The sequence below is a fragment of the Oncorhynchus gorbuscha genome, linkage group LG07, assembly GCF_021184085.1.
Source record: "Oncorhynchus gorbuscha isolate QuinsamMale2020 ecotype Even-year linkage group LG07, OgorEven_v1.0, whole genome shotgun sequence".
NCBI classification, from domain to species: domain Eukaryota; kingdom Metazoa; phylum Chordata; class Actinopteri; order Salmoniformes; family Salmonidae; genus Oncorhynchus; species Oncorhynchus gorbuscha.
In genome coordinates, this window is record NC_060179.1 from 73468871 (window position 1) to 73488788 (window position 19918).

Here is a 19918-nt window from a genome sequence, read left to right on the forward strand (position 1 = left end):
ATAATATAATTCATAGAGACGTACAGTCAAAGGATGGACGTAGAAACGCAGACATGATCCTACCACTTCCTCCTATTGTTACAGCAGTGCATAGCTACACTGATCTCAGGTCTGGTCAGTCAGAGTCAGCTAAACTAAACACTACATCAATCAATTACTTTAGAAGTAAATTTAGTAGGAATCCACGCCTACTACTTTCCCACTTGTGGAGGTCAGGGCTAGTGTGACCGACTGGGTTCAAATCCAGGTTTCCTGCGTTCCACAAGACTATGTTCACTTGGGGACCTGAAGCCTAGGCAATACTTCAGGTAAAAAAACATGTTTACGAAGGGTATTTGTTGGAGAGGGAGAAAAAGAGAGACAGTTATAGAAATAGTGAGGGAGAGAAAGAGAGGCTTGCAGGCCAACATTACTGTATGCTACATTGAATATCCCTCTCAAAGCCATCCCAAACTTTCAAAAGTATTACAACATACATGTAAACATCCTATGTAAACCATTGTCATCTAATGTGGTTTGAAGCTATTGCAACAATGTGGTAAGTTTGTCAGAGTCACTTCCATATATTCTAATATACAAGCATCCCCTGGTCTATATTTGCATTGCAAATCATGTTAAATGGTGTGTTGTAAATGCGTGAGGTGATGTCTGGGATTTCTCAGGTGTGACGGAATGTGTAGACAACTAGGTTTGCATACCTTTGATCAATGGGCCCTGGAAGGGAAGACACGTCTAGCTACTGCATGGATGCAACATCCGTCACTGAACACACACACACCCACACACACTGAGGCATGTCTGGCTACTGCATGGATGCACCATTATTCAGGATCGCTGCATACAAGGGAGGTCCCTGTGTCTCTGTTGTTGGTGTGTCTGATCCCTTGTTGCAGAATTGATGACACTGTCTCAGGAAAACAAACAGTGCGGGAAGCTGAAAGACAGTCACTCAACACAGATCACTGACCCACAGACACACAGGGCAACACAACATGTGAGCCACGCCAAAAGGTCCCCGCTAGAATTCAGCAGTGTGTGTGTGTATATTCTCGTGGTTGTGTTCTATACCTCCCGTGGAATGTGGTTGTGGCTGTGTGTGTTTGGGCACACGTTTGTGTGTGTGAGTGTTTGGGCACACGTTTGTGTGTGTGTGTGTGTGTTTGGGCACACGTTTGTGTGTGTGAGTGTTTGGGCACACGTTTGTGTGTGTGTGTGTTTGGGCACACGTTTGTGTCTGTGAGTGTTTGGTGTCATTGTCTGACATCCGACACAGTCCCTGATAACCTGAAACCCAAATAAAATCACTCTATGAAACAAACAATATTTTCTTCATAATTCTTTCTCTAAATGTTATTGGACTGAGGAGAAACGAAAACTCACTCACTCACTCACTCACTCACTCACTCACTCACTCACTCACTCACTCACTCACTCACTCACTCACTCACTCACTCACTCACTCACTCACACCCACCCACGCCCACCCACCCACCCACCTGCCCACGCCCACAAGCAGACACACACCCAGTGACTGACAGGGGAGGGACTGACAGCCCAGACCTTGGCCCCCCTTGTCTTCTCGGTTGTTTCCAGGCTCCTCTTGGCCCCAGGCCTGAAGCCTGCTCTGCTCAGGGAGCTTAAATCCTATAATTGCTGGCCTGACAGTGACAGGTAACACACACACTGATACCTGGTCTCACCTGGTCGGAAATAATGAAAACATCTATTGTCTGAGGAGGGGGAAGGGGGGGGGGGGTTCACCATGGCCTTCAAAAAGCCAGACCCTCTTTTGGCAGGAAGGCCCACTGGGGTTACCCTGCACCTGGCCCGGGAAGTGAGGTGAAAACCATAGAAATCCCCAAACCTAGAAGCCTTTTTGGGTCAGATGTTGCCTTTCACTAGTGGCACCAACCAAATGCAATCCAGTATGCTAAGTAAGCTACAGTAAATGACCTTATACAGTACCGTGAGTTGGTTAGTATGCCATCAGACCAGCCTTCCAGATACCAATAATAAAAGTACTGTCAATAAAATGTTATTTTAAGTAACCCAAAGCGTTGAAGCATGACACATGGTGACTCTTCTACTGAGATCTGAGAAATGTTCCGTTCTAGTCCAGGAGACCCGAGGGATGACAGAGCAGAGTAAAGTGTCCTTCATTTATCAACCACTTCACCTCAGACAGACAGCTGAGGGAGAGAGTACACACACACACACACACACACACACACACACACACACACACACACACACACACACACACACACACACACACACACACACACACACACACACACACACACACACACACACACACACACACACACACACACACACACACACACACACACACACACACTCTGGAATCAACACAGTTTGAGTTGGATTCAAATCTGCATTGGCATGTTTGCATTCAAACAGAGTTGACACAGGGATTTTAAACCTGTCAATGGAGCCATGCTGTAAATGTGTCATCATTATGAAGGTGTACTTCAGTAGTCTACCTGCACCTAAAGCTTACAGTTCAGTGAAGGTGGTACTCGGTGGAATGAGGAAGAAACAGCAAAACGTATTATGTTTCTCTGTTGAAGAAGTTGCCATAAACACTGATCTATGGTTAATGTTGTGTTCCTTGACCAAGGTATGATGTCCCTTGGACAACATATAGTAAGTATAAAGAGAGGTTGATATGTGGCCCAGGGCAGAAATCATGGTGGATCACGAATAACAAGCTTAGGGTGCTACCTTGTGGATAGATAGAGAAGTGATTTCAAAAGGTTGGGGTGTGTGACGTTACATTTTGACAAAGCGTAGCAGAGGTCGTGTTCCCCTGCTCAGATCTCACAACGCCGAGACAGGAATTTTACGTATCAGTTTACCACATGATATGTTATAGCAATCTGGTGCGCAACGGCGTCGTCGATTACGTGGCACGCAACCACTGATTGATGCATGCAACGCATGAGCAGAGGAATACGACACAAATATTTTTGATTAAAATGCGAATTAACAAGTTCATTAGGATGCCTGTTTGTGAAGTGAACGCCTTTATCTACAGTGGATGTTATGAGGCGTTGTATTTCCCTGCAAAAATGTAGAAACCTCTTAGAAATAAATGTTATTACATAACTATGCAATATCATTGTAGCTATTTCCTGGAGGTTTGTACATTGAAGGGAATCGATTAAACTGCCTCGGGTTGAACGAGTTTATGGCCCGTCATGTGACCGGGCGATGCCAGCATCAAGGCATTTTTGTCAGAAAGTATAACTTTTACATATGAAAACACAGAATCCTATTAATTACTTTGCTTTTAATTGGTCAGAACTGGGTACCTTGCTCACGGTTCCCAATCAAACGCAATAAACGCTAACACGGTCATGCCCGGGGTATTCATCGAATCCACTCTTTTTTTGAAGGAAAAAAACAAAACATCGTTAAACCCGTTTATTCATATTCATATTCAGCGACCGAGATTTGCATATGAACGTGTCGATCTCCAATAATGTTTAATCATTGGCACAAACTGTCAACCACGTCACATAATTTTCCCCTTTTCAATCGTCGCTAAGATTGGCTGATTTTTTAATCAAGCTGGTTGCTTTCAATTTCTACTGGTCAAATCTCTCACACCCATTTTCCACTGACCAAATCCATCCAAGTTGAAGGTGAAATTATTTTCCTACTTCGTCCATTAGACTGAACAGCGGTTTGTCCCCGGTTGTTTTCCCGTTTTAGCTAACAATTCCGCCTCGGTAATATTCATCATCATGTCATTATTCGGTGAGGTTCCCCAAGCCACCCCAGTGGCGGTCTTCAAACTGTCGAATGATTTCAAAGAGGACCCGAACCCCATGAAGGTGAACCTCGGTGTTGGAGGTAAGACGTCTGATATTATGACCAGTCCTCCCTCTTTCTCATTTCCTTAACTTTGTCACTAGAGTCAAATACTTTCTGTTGAAAGAACTTCACGTCAGGATAGACAACCGAAATGAATAATGATTGTATGTGTGTTATATCAAAACATAGAGTAGGGAGTCAAATGTAGGCAAGCAAAACACATTTCAGAACAACTACTAGTCGAATAAGACATGGGAGAGATTACGACTTTTGGCAAAGCGTTTTATTTATAGAGTAATACACTTCAAACAAATAGCCAAACCGAAAACTGCAGACATTACTATTGCGACTCGATCAAACCGCCATAATAACATTTGATTTATTTCACCTTTATTTTACCAGGTAGGCAAGTTAAGAACAAGTTCTCATTTACAATTGCGACCTGGCCAAGATAAAGCAAAGCAGTTCGACACAAACAACAACACAGAGTTACACATGGAGGAAAACAAACATGCAGTCAATAATATAGTAGAAAAATAAGTCTATATACAATGTGAGCAAATGAGGTGAGATAAGGGGGGTAAAGGCAAAAAAAGGCCATGGTGGCAAAGTAAATATAATATAGCAAGTAAAACACTGGAATGGTAGATTTGCATTGGAAGAATGTGGAAAGTAGAAATAATGGGGTGCAAAGGAGCTAAATAAATACAGTAGGTGAAGAGGTAGTTGTTTGGGCTAAATTATAGATGTGCTATGTACAGGTGCAGTAATCTGTGAGCTGTTCTGACAGCTGGTGCTTAAAGCTAGTGAGGGAGGTAAGTGTTTCCAGTTTCAGAGATTTTTGTAGTTCGTTCTAGTCATTGGCAGCAGAGAACTGGAAGGAGAGGCGGCCAAAGGAGGAATTGGCTTTGGGGGTGACCAGAGAGATATACCTGCTGGAGCACGTGCTACAGGTGGGTGCTGCTATGGTGACCAGTGAGCTACGATAAGGGGGGATTTTAACTAGCAGGGTCTTGTAGATGACCTGGAGCCAGTGGTTTTGGCGATGAGTATGAAACGAGGGCCAGCCAACAAGAGAGTACAGGTCGCATTGTTGGTTAGTATATAGGGCTTTGGTGACAAAACGGATGGCACTGTGATAGACTGCATCCAATTTATTGAGTAGGGTATTGGAGGCTATTTTGTAAAGACATCGTCAAAGTTGAGGATGGGTAGGATAGTCAGTTTTACAAGGGTATGTTTGGCAGCATGAGTGAAGGATGCTTTGTAGCGAAATAGGAAGCCAATTCTAGATTTAACTTTGGATTGGAGATGTTTGATGTGAGTCTGGAAGGAGAGTTTACAGTCTAACCAGACACCTAGGTATTTGTAGTTGTCCACATATTCTAAGTCGGAACCGTCCAGAGTAGTGATGCTGGACGGGCGGGCAGGCAGGTGCAGGCAGCGATCGGTTGAAGAGCATGCATTTCATTTTACTTGTATTTAAGAGTAATTGGAGGCCACGGAAGGAGAGTTGTATGGCATTGAAGCTCATCTGGAGGTTAGTTAACACAGTGTCCAAAGAAGGGCCAGAAGTATACAGAATGGTGTCGTCTGCGTAGAGGTGTATCAGAGAATCACCAGCAGCAAGAGTAACATCATTTATGTATACAGAGAAGAGTCGGCCCAAGAATTGATCCCTGTGGCACCCCCATAGACACTGCCAGATGCCCGGACAACAGGCCCTCCGATTTGACACACTGAACTCTATCAGAGAAGTAATTTGGTGAAGCAATCATTTGAGAAACCAAGGCTAACGATTTTTATTAAAAAAAAAATAAAACGCAGCCTAACGTGATCATTGATAGCTGCCTTGAAGAACACAAAAAAATGCTCTCTGCTACTAAGATCAGTGAATGTAGGCTAAACTGACAACGGAGTGAAGAGTAGAAATCTCAACTAGCAAGCAACTCATAGCGGTGAAAAATGTAGTGCGTTCATGCGATGGGGGGTCGGGCGTATTCTGGTGGGGGAAGATTTTCGGCACAACAGTTATCAAGTAAACAGATGCTAAACGGTAACTAGCCATCTAACGCTACTAGTTAGCTAGCTAATCCTGTATGACTAACTATTAACTACAATATCCGAAAGACCTCCCGAGTTGTCTAGCGGTCTAAGACACTGCATCTCAGTGCTAGAGGCGTCACAACAGACTGGTTCGAAACCAGGCTGTATAACAACCGGCTGTGTTTGGGAGTCCCATAGGGCGGCGCGTAATTGGCCCAGTGCCATCCGGGTTTGGCCTGTGTAGGCCTTCATTGTAAATTATAATTTTTCTTAACTGACTTGCCTAGTTAAATAAAATGTTGCTGTGGTGCTGTTCCCTGTTTGAAAAAATGTGACCTCATCCCTCCCTGTGACATGACTGGATCTGTTCTATGTGGTAAAACCTTTCCAATCCATCATGTCATCCAGATCAGTGATTAGGCTAGCATACTTCTTCAAAGGAGGGAGAAGGTAAGGATGAACTCAGGCTGGACATGACATGCATGATGTCCTTGCTTGCTCTGCTGATTGATTGTGCAGAATCTACTGTCAAATTTCAATCACATTTATTTTATAAAGCCCTTTTTACATCAGCAGTAGTCACAAAGTACTTGAAACACCAAATGGCAACCAATGCAGATGTAGAAGCACAGTTGCTAGGAAAAACTCGAGAGCTAGGATCCTAGGAAGAAACCTAGAGAAACCAGGCTCTTAGAGGTGGCTGGTCCTCATCTGGCTGTGCCAGTTGTAGATTATAAGAGTACATGGCCATTAAGGCCATGTCGTTCTTCAAGAAGTTCAAACGTCCATTGTTGACCAGCAGTGTCAAATAATAGTTTGTGGTTATAGAGGGTGCAACAGGTCAGCACCTCAGGAGTAAATGTCAGTTGACCTTTCATAGCTGAACATTCAGTGGTCGAAATAGCAGGTCCAGGACAAGGTAGCACGTCCGGTGAACAAGTCAGGGTTCCATAGTTGCAGGTAGAACAGCAGAAACTGGATCAGCAGCACGACCAGGTGGACTGGGGATGGGGACAGCCAAAGTTCATCAGGCCAGGTAGTCCTGAGGCAGGGTCATAACTCTCAGGTCCTCCGAGAAGGGGAGAAAGCGAGAGAGAGATTGGAGAATTAGAGGGAGCATATTTAAGATCACACATGACACCAGATAAGACAGGAGAATTACACTAGATAGGACAGACTGACCTGAGCCCCCTGGCACATAAACTATTGCAGCATATATACTGGAGACTGAGACATGAGGGGTCGGCACAGATAGCATAGCAAGGTCTATAACCTGTAGTTGGCAGTCATCCAATGAAGTAGCTCTGTCACTGGCGTAGGAACAGACTGGAACAGGCCGGTAGTTGTTGATGTAGATAAATGCGTCATGGTCATATCAGTATTAGTTGTAGCTAGATCAATGAACTGTGGTCTTAGAGCAATTCACTCCCATTCACGCTCTCTACGCTGATCCTATGAGAACACTAGCCAGAATACACCCCAGTAGTGCACTTTGGGGTGGAACGGAGCCATTTCACACCTTGTGACTGTTCTTCTTACTGGATGTTGGTGTGGAGTGCTGTTAATATATAACACTGCAGCGCAGAGGCCAAAAGGCTGAAGTCCTGGTGTGTGTGCTGCCTGTGACTGCTTGCTTGGCCTCTCAGGACTACAGGGTTAGCATTGCGCTACGATAGAGAAATACCATGACATATTCATCTCATAATTCCACTGTCCTGCAGCCCAGGCAGGAAATTCATAAACTTAATCTCCCTCAGGCCTCAGAACAACCAGGAGTTCCTGGGTTCTCAGGCATTATTGCTTAAGTTAACCCTTCCTGTAGTAGGCTAACACTGTGGCTGAAAATAGCCTAGATAACCTAGCTACACCATGTGTTAGCATGCTCAGATATATTTTTATTTTACTAGGCAAGTCAGTTCAGAACAAATTCTTATTTTCATTGACTGCCTAGGAACAGTGGGTTAAGTACCTTGTTCAGGGGCAGAACGACAGATTGCACCTTGTCAGCTCGGCTTGATCTTACAACCTTTCGGTTACTAGTCCAACGCTCTAACCACTATGCTACCTGCCGCCCCAATAGAGGAGATGGACCCATGTCCACTTAGGAAAATATCTGTTTTCTCTTGAACTTCAGTCACAACTGATACAGTTAGGCCTCGTGCTCTGTTAGAAAGTGGATGTGAATGGAAGTATGTCTACAGACTATTGCAGTCAGTAAGTGAACAGATAAAAGCCTGTTTGAAAGGAGTGCCCTGTCCTCATTAGCTCAACACTGTTCACTAGTAAGTTACTAGTGTTGCTGTCGTATCAGTGGTGGCTGGCTGGGGTTTAGGACCACAGGGGAAAGTGCAAGGCTGTAGTCTGACAATTGTATCCGGTTGTATCCTGATCCGATAAAACCACTACAACAAACCTTTGCAACGTTGGAATTTTATTTCACTTTTATTTATACAGGTAAGTCAATTAGGAAATAAGTTGTTATTTACAATGTGGACCTGTCAGGTAGTGAGTGCAGCACGTATAACACACACAGGTTAAACAATATCATACAATTAACAGTCAAAAATACACATGAAGTTGGTAGGGAGAGACCGACGGTAGGGAGAGACCGACGGTAGGGAGAGACCGACGGTAGGGAGAGACCGACGGTAGGGAGAGACCGACGGTAGGGAGAGACCGACGGTAGGGAGAGACCGACGGTAGGGAGAGACCGACGGTAGGCCTAATTACCCATCAGTCTACTTGGATCTTGCAGAGCGATAATACTTCTAGTGTAGTAGTGTGTATTTGTGACATCTCCATCTGTGTTCAAACTCTCTTCAGGTTGTCAGGGGCTGTTGTTCATTGGCACCATCCCCTCCTGAGTGGGTTTCTCAACAGGGCAGTAATTCCCCTCCTGAGTGGGTTTCTCAACAGGGCAGTAATCCTCCCCCTGAGTGGGTTTCTCAACAGGGCAGTAATCCTCCCCCTGAGTGGGTTTCTCAACAGGGCAGTAATGCTCCTCCTGGGTGGGTTGCTCACCAGGGCAGTAATGCTCCTCCTGGGTGGGTTGCTCACCAGGGCACTAATGCTCCTCCTGGGTGGGTTACTCACCAGGGCAGTAATGCTCCTCCTGGGTGGGTTACTCACCAGGGCAGTAATGCTCCTCCTGGGTGGGTTACTCACCAGGGCAGTAATGCTCCACCTGGGTGGGTTACTCACCAGGGCACTAATGCTCCTCCTGGGTGGGTTACTCACCAGGGCAGTAATGCTCCCCCTGGGTGGGTTACTCACCAGGGCAGTAATGCTCCTCCTGGGTGGGTTGCTCACCAGGGCAGTAAAGCCAGCTGCAGAGAAAGCTAGAGTTGGGCTACTGCAAAATGTACAACATAAAGTAAACACAACTCTAGTAAAAACACTTAGCTAGTAGGCTATATTAGGCCCATATATTGGAAACACTGTATCCCTCCTCAGCCGCTATAGCTAGCCTGTCTCTCCCCTCCAGCCTACAGGACAGATGAGGGCCAGCCCTGGGTGCTGCCTGTGGTTAAGAAGGTGGAGAAGCTCATCGTAGCAGACAACCGTCTGAACCATGAGTACCTCCCCATCCTGGGTCTGCCTGAGTTTAGGTCCTCTGCATCCAAGATCGCCCTGGGAGAAGACAGCCCTGCCATCCAGGAGAACAGGGTAGGGTAGTTTATGTTTGTGTTGGTGGGTTGTGTTGTGTGCTCGATCGTACATATATTGAGTTGAATTTGCATTTAAATTAGGAATTGTGAGATACATTGCTCTTAAGCAGTTAAGTCGCTTATCTAGTGTCTCTCCTCCACCCCCTCGGTCTCTGTTGCTCTCTCTCTCCCTATCGCTCTCTCTCTCTTTCCCGCTCTTCTCTCCCTATCCTCCTCTCTCTCTTGCTCACTTTCATTCTGTATGTCTGTCTGTCTCTCTCTCTGTCAGGTGGGAGCAGTGCAATGTCTGGGGGGTACAGGTGCTCTGAAGATGGGGGCTGAGTTTCTCAGACGCTGGTACAACGGGAACAACAACATGAAAACACATGTCTACGTCTCAGCGCCAACCTGGGGTAGGCACACACTGGAAGGACAACTTAAACAGCTGTCTATATCTCTGCTCATACGGTTGAACCGGAGCTGTATAATCAGACAGATATGACGTGGCAGGGCGTGCAAACTATCACAGATTACAAAGGGAAACCCAGCCACCAACTGGAGCCCAGTGACTGAAGCCTACCAGACGAGCTAAATTCCAACACTGAACCATGCATGAGAGCACCAGCTGTTCCGAACAACTGTGTGATCTTTCTCTCCGTAGCTGACGTGAGTAATACCTTAAAATAGGTTAATATTCACAAGACCGCAGGGCCAGGATGTGTATTCAGAACATGCGCTGACCAACTGGAAAACGTCTTCACTGACATTTTCAACCTCTTTCTGACCCAGCCTGTATTACCTACATGGTTCAAGCAGGCCACCATAGTTCCTGTGTCCAAGAATGCCAAAGTAACCTGTCTAAATGACTATTGTCCCGTAGCATCTGTAGCCATGAAACGCTTTAAAAGGCTGGTCATGGCTCACATCAACACCATCATCCCAGACATCCTGGCAACAACATATCTGCCACTTTGACCCTTAACCTCTTATGGCTGCATCCCTTGTTCTCAATTTCCGCCTGAAGACATACCCTAATCTAACTGCCTGTAGCTCAGCCCCAGAGGCAATGATATGCATATTCTTGGTGTCATTTGAATGGAAACATTCTGAAGTTTGTGGAAATGTTAATTGAATGTAGGATAATATAACACAGTAGATCTGGTGGATGAAAAGAGACGTTTTCTGTTTTTTATTGTTGTAGCATCATCTTTCACATGTACTAGAATAGGATGCTGGAGATAATTTTGATGGATAACACAAGAGGGCAACTGTAGGTGTGCAAAGTGAGACTGATAACTTCAGGAATGGGTGAGCTACATGACATTTAGCATGAAGTCACCCAGGTGTCCCACACAAGTTGCCCAAATGTACCCAAGTGGCCGAATTGGTGAAATTACCTAGGGGTGTGTGCTTAGTCCCCTCCTATACTCCCTGTTCACCCTCAACTGTGTGACACCAACACCATCATTAAGTTTGCTGATGAGACGGCTTACAGGGAGGTCAGTGACTAGCCAAGTTATTGTTACTCATTGTGTATTTATTCTTTGTTTTATTCTATTATTATTTATCTTTTTGTCGAGAGCCGTGTGTCCTCCGAAAAACAACCCCGCCAAGCCAGCCACACCAATGTGTTGAAGGAAACTGTACAACTGGCGATCAAAGTCAGCGTGCATGTGCCCAGACAGCCACAAGGAGTCGCTAGAGCACGATGGGACAAAAACATTCCGGACCGGCCAAACCCTCCTCTAACCCGGACGACGCTTGGCCAATTGTGCGCTGCCTCATGGGTCTCCCGGCTGTGGCCGGCAGCGACACAGCCTGGGAATAAACCCGGGTGTGTAGGGCCGCCTCTGCAGTGCCTTAGACCGCTGCACCACTCGAGAGGCCTTGATATGTTATGTTATCTGGAACTTATACTGCTGAGTTGTCCTCTTAATATTTAATTATTAGGTGATTTACAAATACAGCATGTTACTTTTTATTTTGGTTCATGGCTCTGCAATAGAGCCATCAAATAATTTCAGCTAATGTTACAAAGGAGGACTCAAAAAACATGATTTGGAAAATAATTCTCTGTTAGGGAAAAGGCAGTGTGTTGTAAAACCTGCTCTACTGTTTGTTTCTAGAAAACCACAACTCTGTGTTTGCCAACGCTGGGTTCGAGGACGTCCGTCCCTATAAGTACTGGGACGCAGAGAAGCGGGGACTGGATCTTGCCGGTTTCCTAGGTGACCTGGAGGTGAGCCGCTGACCTCTGAACAGGTGTTGTTGACATGGAGACCAGACCGGCTCCCGAACTCTGAGTTGACCTCACAATAGTGAATATTTAATATAAAAAATGGTCATGTCTACCTTGAAAGTAAATGAGCTTTTTACACAATGTTTAGCTTTAACGATACCAACTTCCTGTATCAGCTCCCAGTACTCTGTCATTTGGCTGTCCTGTAGTCTAACACTGACCTTTGACCCCGGTCCCAGACTGCACCAAAGCATTCCATCTTCGTTTTGCACGCTTGTGCCCACAACCCCACCGGCACAGACCCTACACACGTTGAGTGGATGCAGGTGGCTGAGGTCATGAAGGTAAGACTGTTTGTTCACGTTATTATAAGAAAATACCATTTTGGTTTTTGACATCTTTTCTCATTTCTGAAGATGTTTAATCTTTGTCCTTTTTCTCTCTCCCCCTCCAGAGGAGGAAGCTGTTTGTGTTCTTTGACTCTGCGTACCAGGGTTTTGCGTCAGGCTGTCTGGATAAGGATGCATGGGCAGTGCGCTACTTTGTCACCCAGGGCTTTGAGATGTTCTGTGCCCAGTCCTTCTCCAAGAACTTTGGCCTTTACAGTGAGACAGACAGACCCCCCCCCCCCCCCCCCCCACAATGCAATCTGTAAACTGCAGAGACCCGAAATGAAGATTCTGTCTCCTTTCAGATGAACGTGTGGGGAACCTGACCATCGTAGCTCGTGATGCTGACAACGTGAGGAGGGTTCTGTCTCAGATGGAGAAGATTGTCAGGGTGACCTGGTCCAACCCTCCCTCCCAGGGTGCCAGGCTAGTCGCCATCACACTCAACACAGCTGAACTCTTCGCTGAATGGTGGGAACACATTTAGGTCCATAGTAGTGTATCCACTCACAACAGTTCTACATGAGTGTTCAAAACGTTCAAATCACAGGTGGCCGGTGGAACCTTTTTTTGTGGAGGGCGGGCTCAGAGGAATGGCTGGAAGACAATCAATGGATTGGCATTGAACACCTCAAACACATGGTTTCCACCTGTTTGATGCCATTCCAGACATTACTATGAGGCACCCTCCCCTCTGCAACCTCCTGTAATTTGAAATGTATCCTCTCTTCATCCCCTTCTCTCTCGTTCTCTCATCCCTTCCTCTTTCTCTCTCTCTCTCTCCCTCCATCTTCCTTTTCTCCTCTTCTATCCCCTCCCCCCTTCTCCCTGTTGTAGGAAGGATAATGTGAAGACCATGGCAGACCGTGTGTTGTTGATGAGGGCTTCACTCCAGGCTAAACTGCAGGCTCTGGGAACACCAGGAACATGGGACCACATCACACAGCAGATCGGCATGTTCAGCTTCACTGGCCTCAACCGTGAGTACACACACACACACACACACACACACACACACACACACACACACACACACACACCTTTTGTCTCATCACATATGGTGCTGTTACTGTTTATCTGTCCTGTTGACTGGTGACTCTATCTCTACCTATATGTACAGTACCTGTCAAAAGTTTGGTCACACCTACTCATTCAACGGTTTTTCTTTATTTGTACTATTTTCTACATTGTAGAATAATAGTGAAGACAAAAACTATGAAATAACATATGGAATCCTACAGTTAAGGGCCCTGCTAGTCTACACCGGTTGTTTATGAAGCATTTGATGAATAAATACCATTTGATTTGTTCATACCTTTTTAATATTTTGTCTCTCTCCAGCTAAACAAGTGGAGTACATGATCAAGGAGAGGAGTATCTACCTAATGGCCAGCGGTCGTATCAACATGTGTGGTCTGACCACTAAGAACATCGACTATGTGGCCAAGTCTATCCACGAGACTGTTGTCAACGTCCAGTAGAAGACAACAATACCCTTAGCACTGGCCCCTGTCCACCACCAGCAGTGTGTGTGTATAATGTATTAGACCAAGGGGGAGCCTGGTACGGGCCACATCCGGCCTGCAAGACATTGAAAAATTAAATATATATTTTTAGAAATCTTTTTTTCATGGTATCCAATTGGTAGTTATAGTCTTGTCCCATCGCTGCAACGTCCGTACGGACTCGGGAGAGGCGAAGGTCGAGAGCCGTGCATCCTCCGAAACATGACCCGACCGAGCCGACCGACTCAGAAGCCAGCCGCACCAATGTGTCTGAAGAAACACTGAACACCTGGCGACAGTGTCAGTGCGCATGCGCCTGGCCCGCCAAACGAGTCACTAGAGCGCGATGGGACAAGGAAATCTCGGGCCTGCCAATGCCTCATGGGTCTCCCAGTCACTGCCAGCTGTGACACAGCCTGGGATCGAACCCAGGTCTGTAGTGCGATGCAGTGCCTTAGACCGCTGCATCACTCGGGAGGCCCCCGCAAATTAATTTTAACAAACAATTGGTCCCCCCCAAAAATGCGGCTCCGTTGAATTTCAAAATCCCAATTTGTCACTGGAGACAGTTTGCCCACCCCTGTGTTAGACCAAACACACAGAAGCCCCCTTCCTAACTCCCAGCGCACCACTGTACGCCGAGCTGATCATGTCACTGCCTGTACAGATATATTCTATTTTAACCCTTAAACTAATGCACAAGGCAGCGTAACAGTTAAAGACAAGTCTTAATCATTTGTCTGTGGCTCTGTGTGTTTGTCATCCCTGTGTGTTTGTCATCAATACTGCTTGCAGTGGAGAGGGGTGTCATTTCCTTTTGTGTTTGTGTTCAGTGGTGTCACGAATAAGCAGTCTCTGTCAGGACATTGTAGATGCTGTGTGGTTCCACACTAAGGCACTGACTGGGTGTCTCTCGACACTTTGAAATGGCTTCCTTTCCTCATCTCCTTCATTGAAACTGATGTTTCTTCCACCTGTCATGTACATACAGCCAGATCAGTGATCATGGAGGGAAGGACACAAGGAAAGGAGGTATGTAAAATAAGCTATAGTGTTTAAACTATTGAGACACAGGCCAAGTGTATCTGGGTGTATTAGATTAGCTGGTGATTATGATCTTCCATTGCTTAATCATGTTATTGACATTACAATGTGGTTAGTATTGCTGGAGTCGTTCTTGAATTGCTGTGGCATTGGGGACTGGCGTTTTGGCAAAAAAATCTACTTAATTATTCTAGATTTTGTTTATTTAAATGTGTTTTGGTATATCCTCCCATTCAACATCAACTAAGATGACTGCTTAATGACATTATGATAACATTGTGCCATCGGTAGGAGTAGTAACACTAATGAGAAATTTTAGGTTATTTTCTTAAATTGATGCAACATACTCAAATCTAAAGTCATTAGCTCTTTGAAAATCATTTTTGACATAATTAATAATTTAGCTCACAGTGTAATTTCCCTACATTTTAAATTGAATAACACAGAGGGACACTTTGGATTTCGACATACCAAAGTATCAATGGAATCTGTCAAATGTATGACATACTGGGTGTGAATCATTAACAATTCTCTTCAATATAGACCCCTCCCTGATACGTTCCCCACTGGAGGGAATGTTCAAGGTTCTTGTTTATATTTGCAATGAGTGATTGTCAAGGCAGGAACCCCAAAGACAGACACCTGAGGGACAGACATACTATTTTAAAATAAATAGTTATTTTAATAGCCTCTTTGTTTTTATTGATGTATATGATACATTTTTCTCTCTCACTTTCTAGCATTAAGAGTAATACATATAAATCCCCAAAATGTGTCTGTACACCTCTACACATCACTAGTGGGACAAGCCAATATCTAAACAACTCTACACATCACTACTGGGACAAACCAATGTCTAAACAACTCTACACATCACTACTGGGACAAACCAATGTCTAAACAACTCTACACATCACTACTGGGACAAGCCAATTTCTAAACAACTCTACACATCACTACTGGGACAAGCCAATGTCTAAACAACTCTACACATCACTACTGGGACAAACCAATGTCTGTACACCTCTACACATCACTACTGGGACAAGCCAATGTCTAAACAACTCTACACATCACTACTGGGACAAACCAATGTCTAAACAACTCTACACATCACTACTGGGACAAACCAATGTCTAAACAACTCTACACATCACTACTGGGACAAGCCAATGTCTAAACAACTCTACACATCACTACTGGGACAAGCCAATGTCTAAACAACTCTACACATCACTACTGGGACAAGCCAATGTCTAAACAACTCTACACATCACTACTGGGACAAGCCAATGTCTAAACAACTCTACACATCACTACTGGGACAAGCCAATGTCTAAACAACTCTACACATCACTACTAGGACAAGCCAATGTCTAAACAACTCTACACATCACTACTGGGACAAGCCAATGTCTAAACAACTCTACACATCACTACTGGGACAAACCAATGTCTAAACAACTCTACACATCACTACTGGGACAAGCCAATTTGCTTACCCTAAGTACTTTAAAAAACAAAGCATAAACAAAGTTTTGCAGTATTAAGGACAAATGTTTTATCATAGATAAACAGTTCAAAACGTTTTTGGTTATATTGATGTGTAACTATTTGTCATTTTAAAGTGATTTTCATGGTTGCAAGAGACGCAAATACCACCACAATTCAAGAACGACCCGGTTGTAAAATGCACATTCCCTATTCTGTTTGACTTACCACCTGAATACGTTTTATAGGAGGAGTTGTTTGGGTCCACTTGAGAGCGAATGTCGCAAAATATGAACTGTGACCCAAGTAAAACGTATTTGACTTGGAAAAAGTACTAGAGTGAAACAATCAATTGACCAAATCAGTCACGCACTAAATATATGTAGGATGTTATATTTACAATCAAGTTTATTTTAGTGCAACGGGACTTGAAGTAAAAATCCTGTATTACCTCAGACCTTAGCTGTATGGAGCGCTCTGTTGGGGAAGCTGTTCTCAAAGTCCCAGGGTGCGTTCAATAGGGATAAATAGGACTGTTCTCAAAGTCCTGTGGTGCGTTCAATAGGGATAAATAGGACTGTTCTCAAAGTCCCGGGGTGCGTTCAATAGGGACAAATAGGACTGTTCTCAAAGTCCCGGGGTGCGTTCAATAGGGACAAATGGAACTGTTCTCAAAGTCCCGGGGTACGTTCAATAGGGATAAATAGGACTGTTCTCAATCAGAGAGCAATAATCACTTTTTATTTTCAGGATTTAAATTAAGGGTCTGCTCAATCAGTCTGTTCTGATGCTGTCTCTGTCTGTAGCATTATTATTGCACTATTATCAGTAGCTACCATCTCAATGATATACATGTAATGTTCAAAATTGCACAAATGAAATGCGCTCACAGCTAGTGTCTGTAAGTGAATACCTATGTATCTCAAGGGGCTTTGACTGAAGCCTTGAATAAACATCTACCCACCACCATGTGTCAGAGTCATGGAATGCTGTTACAACATAGAAACAACCTGGAATCAGAACAGGGTTTTTATGTGGTTATCCGTGTGTGTAGTGTTTTGGCCCAGTCAGTATAGGTCACTGCCCTCCAGTTTCTCACAGTATGTTGTAATTCTTAGGAAAGTTCTTCTGAGAGCCAGGACAGAAATAATATTTTGTTCGTGCAAGTTCTCTTTTTTTGAGTGTTTCTCATGACATTGGGAATGAAAGTGCAGGAAACAAAGAACACTGTCAATACAGGAGTCCAGAATCATCTTTTTATTGAGGAGTTTTTAAAACATTCATTGGGTGGTCTGATATCCTGAACCCTGATATTCTGAAGATCTTGTAAACTGTTGAACCATCCCTAAATTCCCACATAATCTATATAACAGAGAATTGGATATAATGATGAGAACTACAGTAACAGTCAAAAGTTTGGATGCACTTATTCAATGGCTGCATCACAACAGGACGTGATTGGGAGTCCCATAGGGCGGCACACAATTGGCCCAGCGTCATCTGGCTGTGATTGGGAGTCCCATAGGGCGGCACACAATTGGCCCAGCGTCATCTGGCTGTGATTGGGAGTCCCATAGGGCGGCACACAATTGGCCCAGCGTCATCTGGCTGTGATTGGGAGTCCCATAGGGCGGCACACAATTGGCCCAGCGTCATCTGGCTGTGATTGGGAGTCCCATAGGGCGGCACACAATTGGCCCAGCGTCATCTGGCTGTGATTGGAAGTCCCATAGGGCGGCACACAATTGGCCCAGCGTCATCTGGCTGTGATTGGGAGTCCCATAGGGCGGCACACAATTGGCCCAGCGTCATCTGGCTGTGATTGGGAGTCCCATAGGGCGGCACACAATTGGCCCAGCGTCATCTGGCTGTGATTGGGAGTCCCATAGGGCGGCACACAATTAGCCCAGCGTCATCTGGCTGTGATTGGGAGTCCCATAGGGCGGCACACAATTGGCCCAGCGTCATCTGGCTGTGATTGGGAGTCCCATAGGGCGGCACACAATTGGCCCAGCGTCATCTGGCTGTGATTGGAAGTCCCATAGGGCGGCACACAATTGGCCCAGCGTCATCTGGCTGTGATTGGGAGTCCCATAGGGCGGCACACAATTGGCCCAGCGTCATCTGGCTGTGATTGGGAGTCCCATAGGGCGGCACACAATTGGCCCAGCGTCATCTGGCTGTGATTGGGAGTCCCATAGGGCGGCCACACAATTGGCCCAGCGTCATCTGGCTGTGATTGGAAGTCCCATAGGGCGGCACACAATTGGCCCAGCGTCATCTGGCTGTGATTGGGAGTCCCATAGGGCGGCACACAATTGGCCCAGCGTCATCTGGCTGTGATTGGGAGTCCCATAGGGCGGCACACAATTGGCCCAGCGTCATCTGGCTGTGATTGGGAGTCCCATAGGGCGGCACACAATTGGCCCAGCGTCATCTGGCTGTGATTGGGAGTCCCATAGGGCGGCACACAATTGGCCCAGCGTCATCTGGCTGTGATTGGAAGTCCCATAGGGCGGCACACAATTGGCCCAGCGTCATCTGGCTGTGATTGGAAGTCCCATAGGGCGGCACACAATTGGCCCAGCGTCATCTGGCTGTGATTGGAAGTCCCATAGGGCGGCACACAATTGGCCCAGCGTCATCTGGCTGTGATTGGAAGTCCCATAGGGCGGCACACAATTAGCCCAGCGTCATCTGGCTGTGATTGGAAGTCCCATAGGGCGGCACACAATTGGCCCAGCGTCATCTGGCTGTGATTGGAAGTCCCATAGGGCGGCACACAATTGGCCCAGCGTCATCTGGCTGTGATTGGGAGTCCCATAGGGCGGCACACAATTGGCCCAGCGTCATCTGGCTGTGATTGGGAGTCCCATAGGGCGGCACACAATTGGCCCAGCGTCATCTGGCTGTGATTGGAAGTCCCATAGGGCGGCACACAATTGGCCCAGCGTCATCTGGCTGTGATTGGGAGTCCCATAGGGCGGCACACAATTGGCCCAGCGTCATCTGGCTGTGATTGGAAGTCCCATAGGGCGGCACACAATTGGCCCAGCGTCATCTGGCTGTGATTGGAAGTCCCATAGGGCGGCACACAATTGGCCCAGCGTCATCTGGCTGTGATTGGAAGTCCCATAGGGCGGCACACAATTGGCCCAGCGTCATCTGGCTGTGATTGGAAGTCCCATAGGGCGGCACACAATTGGCCCAGCGTCATCTGGCTGTGATTGGGAGTCCCATAGGGCGGCACACAATTGGCCCAGCGTCATCTGGCTGTGATTGGGAGTCCCATAGGGCGGCACACAATTGGCCCAGCGTCATCTGGCTGTGATTGGGAGTCCCATAGGGCGGCACACAATTGGCCCAGCGTCATCTGGCTGTGATTGGGAGTCCCATAGGGCGGCACACAATTGGCCCAGCGTCATCTGGCTGTGATTGGAAGTCCCATAGGGCGGCACACAATTGGCCCAGCGTCATCTGGCTGTGATTGGAAGTCCCATAGGGCGGCACACAATTGGCCCAGCGTCATCTGGCTGTGATTGGAAGTCCCATAGGGTCCCAGCGTCATCTGGCTGTGATTGGAAGTCCCATAGGGCGGCACACAATTGGCCCAGCGTCATCTGGCTGTGATTGGAAGTCCCATAGGGCGGCACACAATTGGCCCAGCGTCATCTGGCTGTGATTGGAAGTCCCATAGGGCGGCACACAATTGGCCCA

The 19918-nt window shown here is 46.1% G+C and overlaps 1 protein-coding gene across 1 annotated transcript; it reads left to right on the forward strand.

The window, feature by feature from the left end:
* Nucleotides 1-3598: 3598 nt before the first annotated feature.
* On the forward strand, nt 3599-17167 carry LOC124040336 (aspartate aminotransferase, cytoplasmic-like). Its single transcript, XM_046357446.1, has 9 exons — nt 3599-3879; nt 9371-9552; nt 9823-9946; nt 11660-11772; nt 12012-12116; nt 12227-12377; nt 12467-12632; nt 12999-13141; nt 13503-17167. The coding sequence occupies exons 1-9, from the start codon at nt 3771-3773 to the stop codon at nt 13640-13642; spliced, it is 1233 nt and encodes a 410-aa protein (XP_046213402.1). The 5' UTR covers nt 3599-3770; the 3' UTR covers nt 13643-17167.
* Nucleotides 17168-19918: the final 2751 nt, after the last annotated feature.

Coding starts and splice junctions, on each gene's coding strand:
- LOC124040336 (XM_046357446.1), top strand. CDS start 3,771: ATGTCATTATTCGGTGAGGTTCCCCAAGCCACCCCAGTGGCGGTCTTC. Junction 12,633..12,998: donor GCTGAACTCTTCGCTGAATG/GTGGGAACACAT, acceptor TCCCTGTTGTAG/GAAGGATAATGTGAAGACCA. Junction 13,142..13,502: donor CAGCTTCACTGGCCTCAACC/GTGAGTACACAC, acceptor GTCTCTCTCCAG/CTAAACAAGTGGAGTACATG.